This window comes from Solanum dulcamara, chromosome 6 (assembly GCF_947179165.1).
Source record: "Solanum dulcamara chromosome 6, daSolDulc1.2, whole genome shotgun sequence".
Classification (NCBI taxonomy): Eukaryota; Viridiplantae; Streptophyta; class Magnoliopsida; order Solanales; family Solanaceae; genus Solanum; species Solanum dulcamara.
Window position 1 is genome coordinate 14,637,533 of NC_077242.1, and position 4,762 is coordinate 14,642,294.

At 37.1% G+C, this 4,762-nt stretch overlaps 1 protein-coding gene and 1 pseudogene across 1 annotated transcript; one reads left to right on the forward strand and one right to left on the reverse strand.

The window, feature by feature from the left end:
* The first annotated feature begins 765 nt into the window (after positions 1-765).
* LOC129892221 (acylsugar acyltransferase 3-like) lies at positions 766-2,082 on the forward strand. The gene has a single exon (XM_055967779.1). The coding sequence runs from the start codon at positions 766-768 to the stop codon at positions 2,080-2,082; it is 1,317 nt and encodes a 438-aa protein (XP_055823754.1).
* Positions 2,083-2,277: 195 nt separating this feature from the next.
* LOC129892219 (isovalerate--CoA ligase AAE2-like) lies at positions 2,278-4,261 on the reverse strand (annotated as a pseudogene).
* Between the last annotated feature and the right edge of the window lie 501 nt (positions 4,262-4,762).

Sequence of the window (4,762 nt, forward strand, 5' to 3'; positions counted from 1 at the left end):
AATTCACTTTTAGATTTTTATATGAGCCCCATATTTATATAATAGCAAATTTCATTAAATTTTAATTGTGATTCATAATTATGTAAAATTATAGCTATATTAAATAATACACTAATAATATTTACCAATTCACAAAATTTTTCCTTAAATTGTTTATATTTTAATTAGGCAAATATAAATCTCAGTTTACGCTAACACATAAAATTATGAATAAATATAGTAGATTTTTTTAGGAATCACATGGTGTAGAGGATTAATTACCATTTTCCCCAAAATCATGCTTTTCGAGTTTATCTGTAGGTATTTCAAATTATATACCAGATGAGTTAAATAGGCTAAATTTAGGCTAATTTTAATTATAAGCTTGAGCGAAATTCATATAATTGTATCTGTGTCAACGCACGTTTGTCTATCCCGGAAGAAATTTATGATATTATCTATCAACCAGATGTATCTCAAAGAAATCTGATAATTGATGAAAGCTGTCTGCCTTCACACATTCTTGCATGTCATTTTTTAGGTCATACTAAAAATAAAGCATTAATTAATCAAATTAAAATAGGGAATATGAGATGTGATCCCTATTTGACTTTGAGGTTCACAACACAAAAACGTTCTTGCACGCCAATCATATGCTAAAGAGGAATATTAGAATAAAAAATAATACTCTTAATTAGTTGGTTCCTATACCACAAATCCATATAAAGAACCACCCAAGGCCTATAAAATTTAAGGTAGACCGACAACTCACTTTTCCTAGTGAAAATGGTTGCCCCACGTCTTGCTTTGATTTCCAAGAAAACCATTAAACCATCATCTCCAACCCCATTGTCCCATAGAATTAAAAACCTTTCCATATTTGATCAACTTAATCCATGTTCATACATGGCATTTGCCATGTTCTACCCAAAGCAATATAATCCAACTCTCCCAGTTGAACCTACTCATATATCTACAATTCTTGAGAATTCCCTCTCAAGAGCTCTTACTTCTTACTATCCATTGGCTGGAACAATCAGGGACGATGATCTCCATGTCGAATGCAATGACGTGGGGGCCAAGTTTCTTGAAGCAAAAATAGATTGTCCAATGTCAGAAATATTTAATCATTATAGTACTGAGGCCGAAGATTTAGTTTTCCCAACAAACGTACCTTGGACCCCATCCAAAGAAAATTTGGTCGTGGCTCAACTTAACCATTTCAATTGCGGAGGGATAGCAATCAGTGCGTGTGTCTCGCACAAAATTGTTGATGGTTCAAGTATGATAAATTTTATTAATCACTGGTCAGCCATGGCACGTAATCCATGTGCCCCGGTATCATCTTTCCAGTTCATTGGAGGATCCATTTTTCCACCCGTAAGTATCCCTATAGCTGAGGCAATACTTAAAAGTAAAACAAGAGGAAACCATTGTTGCATATCAAATAAATACCTCTTCTCGCGGTCAAAAATAAATTCCCTCAAGGCTATGATTGCCGCAGAATCAAGAACACAGAGTAGTAGTACTATTGATCCTTCTTCTGTTGAAGCTGCAAGTGCATTTGTCTACAAGTGTATGGCATCCATTTCAACTAGGCCATCCGTATTCACTCAATCGGTCAATTTGCGATCAATTGTGAAAAAAATGTTGCCAGAAGAGTTCCAAGGTAATGCTAGTTTCCTCTTCATGGCACCACAGATTGCGGACCCCACAGAGATCAAATTGCACAAGTTGATTAGTGAAGTGAGGAAGGAAAAAGAAACGTATTTCAGCAGAGATTGGGAAACTAAAAATTTAGTCACAACATTGTTTGAAAAAGTTAAGTCGCTTCAGAATCAACTTGAAAAGGACGACGATGAGGTTGATGTGTACAAGTGTACAAGCTTGAGTAAATTCCCTTTCTGTGACATGGACTTTGGATGGGGGAGTCCTAGAAGAATGTGTTTAGGAAGTGTACCAATTAATAAGAAAATTTTCTTGATGGACAGCCAAAATGGGGATGGAATTGAAGTACTGGTGAGTTTGAAAGAGGAAGACATGTCTTCATTGGAAACTAATTCAAACTTGCTAGAATTTGCTTCTCCAAGTTTAGGTTTTTAATTAAAGTATATTATTAATTTAAGTTTCGATTGATTTTGAAGTCTACCTTATCAATAATTTCTGGGCTTATTGTTTTTAGGTTCATGTTAAGAAGATGAATAATATTACTTCCTCCATCCCATATTTGAAAGTGTAAAATAAATTTGCTTAGTTCAAAAAAAGTTTCTCAAAGGGTAAATTAATAAAATTGTCCTCCTTTTTGCTTCATACATAGCTTTTGAAACATAATACATCTCCTGGAAGAACAATGATACTTATTGCACTTATCTTTTCAGTGTAAAAATTAACGACTACCCAAAGCTTTTGCTTTCTCCCTCAAGATGAATTTTTGTACCTTGCCCGTTGAAGTTGTCGGAAATCTTCAAAGAGGACTGTTCGAGGCGCCATGTAATGTGGCAAATGATCCCTACAAAATTTAATTATTTCATTTGAAGTAATTTCTTCAAATCCTTCTTTCAGCTTCACGAATGCACAAGGTGTTTGTCCCCAATGGTCATCAGGTCGTGCGACTACTGCTGCTTCAGCAACTACTGAATGACTATATATAACTCCTTCCACCTCCAGTGCGCTTATATTTTCACCTCCAGAAATTATAATATCTTTCAACCGATCCTTTATTCTATTTACCCATCCGGATATTTCACCGCAAGATCACCAGTATGAAACCATCCACCTTTAAAAGCATCTTTGGTTGCTTTAACATCTTTCAAATATCCACTCATCACAGTATTCCCTCTGCACACATCACAGTATTCCATCACCTGGCACCTTTTCCATGGTCTCAGGGTCTCTAACGTCAACTTTTTCAATACAAAGATGTTGCACCCCTTGTCTTGCTTTAAGCGCGGCTCGTTCCTCAAGGGGCAAAGAATCCCACTCAGGCTTCCACAAGAAACTCGTAGCAGAACTGTAAGTCTCTGTTAGTCCATATCCATGGGATACTCCGAATCCGAGTTGCTCCATTTTGGAAAGAATTTGTGGAGGCGGTGGTGATCCGCCTGTCATTATCTCGACCTTATGTGGAAGTGGCTTCCTGTCATTTGGTGGAGAATTTGCTATCATACTCAAGACAGTTGGTACTGCACTCATATGCGTGACCTTGTGGAGTGAAATACTTTCAAATATATGTTTTGCAGTGACATGCCTAGGGCAAATGTTTGTTCCACCAATCGCAGCCATTCCCTAAATCATACACCATCCATTGCAGTGAAACATTGGAAGTGTCCAAAGGTAGGTAGGCGTCAGACCCATTCCATGAGTGAGAAAAGAAGCAATAACATTGAGATATGCACCTCTGTGACTGTACACAACCCCTTTGGATGATGACGTAGTGCCCGAAGTATAATTGATACTGATAGGGTCAACTTCATCCTTTGGCCAACGTATTGTGAAATTGCTATTCCCACTCGCTAAAAGATTTTCGTAATCGTGAATATTATATATCTCACGTATAGGAGGGACGGAATTCTCAGATTCAGGGATTAGCACAAGAATTGGTGGTTTAATTGTTTTCTCTTTTGAAAGAAGACAGAGTGCTTCTTGAGCAATTTGGAGCAATTGCTGATCAACAAAGATTATCTTGGCTTCTGAATGTTTCAGCAAGTCTGCTACCATTGATGAATCAAGACGAGTATTTAATGTACACAGAACTGCTTCGGCCATTGGTACTGCAAAATGCAGCTCCTGCATTGCTGGTACATTGAGAGCCAGAGTTGCAACCTGCAATAATTGTTCAAATCATGTTACTATCAAGAAAACAAAACAAATCGTATCTAAAAGTATATATAATTGACAAGGTGATCATTGAACTTGAAAAAAAAGTCTTAATTACCACATCTCCCCTTGAAATTCCTAGCTGAACCAAAGCAGAAGCAAGTTTTAGACACCTAGAATGTGTCTCTTCCGAAGTATACTTCACAGAAGATCCAAACACAACCGAAGTTGTATCGCGAAAAACATTAGCTGCTCTCTCCAAGAAACTTATTGGTGTCAATGGAACATAATTTGCGGGACTTGTAACGAGACTCTCCAGTAATCTTCGGGAGTCATCTGATTCAGTGTCACCACCAAGTTGGCACCGCTGCTGGACCCTGTGAGCGCGTGCGTGTAATTGAACTGATCGGTTGAGGTCATTAAAGGACCTCAGTGCCACTTTTGAGCTCGTCAACAATATAATCATGGAGAAGCCTAAAACTATGGATTTACAACTCATTTTTATGTCGAGACTAAATTGACTATGGAAGCAATTCAATTTACTGTTGCATTAATTGAAGAATGAATTTCGTCTGCGAGACTGGTCCACCCCAAGGTGCTACCTGGTAGCATAGCCAACAAAAATTAAAATGCTAGCAGTTCCAATTCCATCAATGAGTTTTAAAAACTGAATAGCGTCTGCAGTAGCCGCTTAGGGAGATCTAAACAATAATTTTATCCAGCTTTATGGGCGTCATTAAATTTATAACTCCATTATTTTAGTTTAAGCCTATGAATATTTTCATTCCCTGTTCCGCCAGCATGGTGCAAACTTTTCTCATTATTTTTATCTGTGTCCGTTCATTCTATCCAGTTAGGTGGCCGATCTGTTAATCATTTTATTTACATGAAAATCACTAATTGTTTTTTTGGCAATTAATTGAAGTTAACTTGAACTTAAATTGTCACCCACTTTTCAACCCTGCTT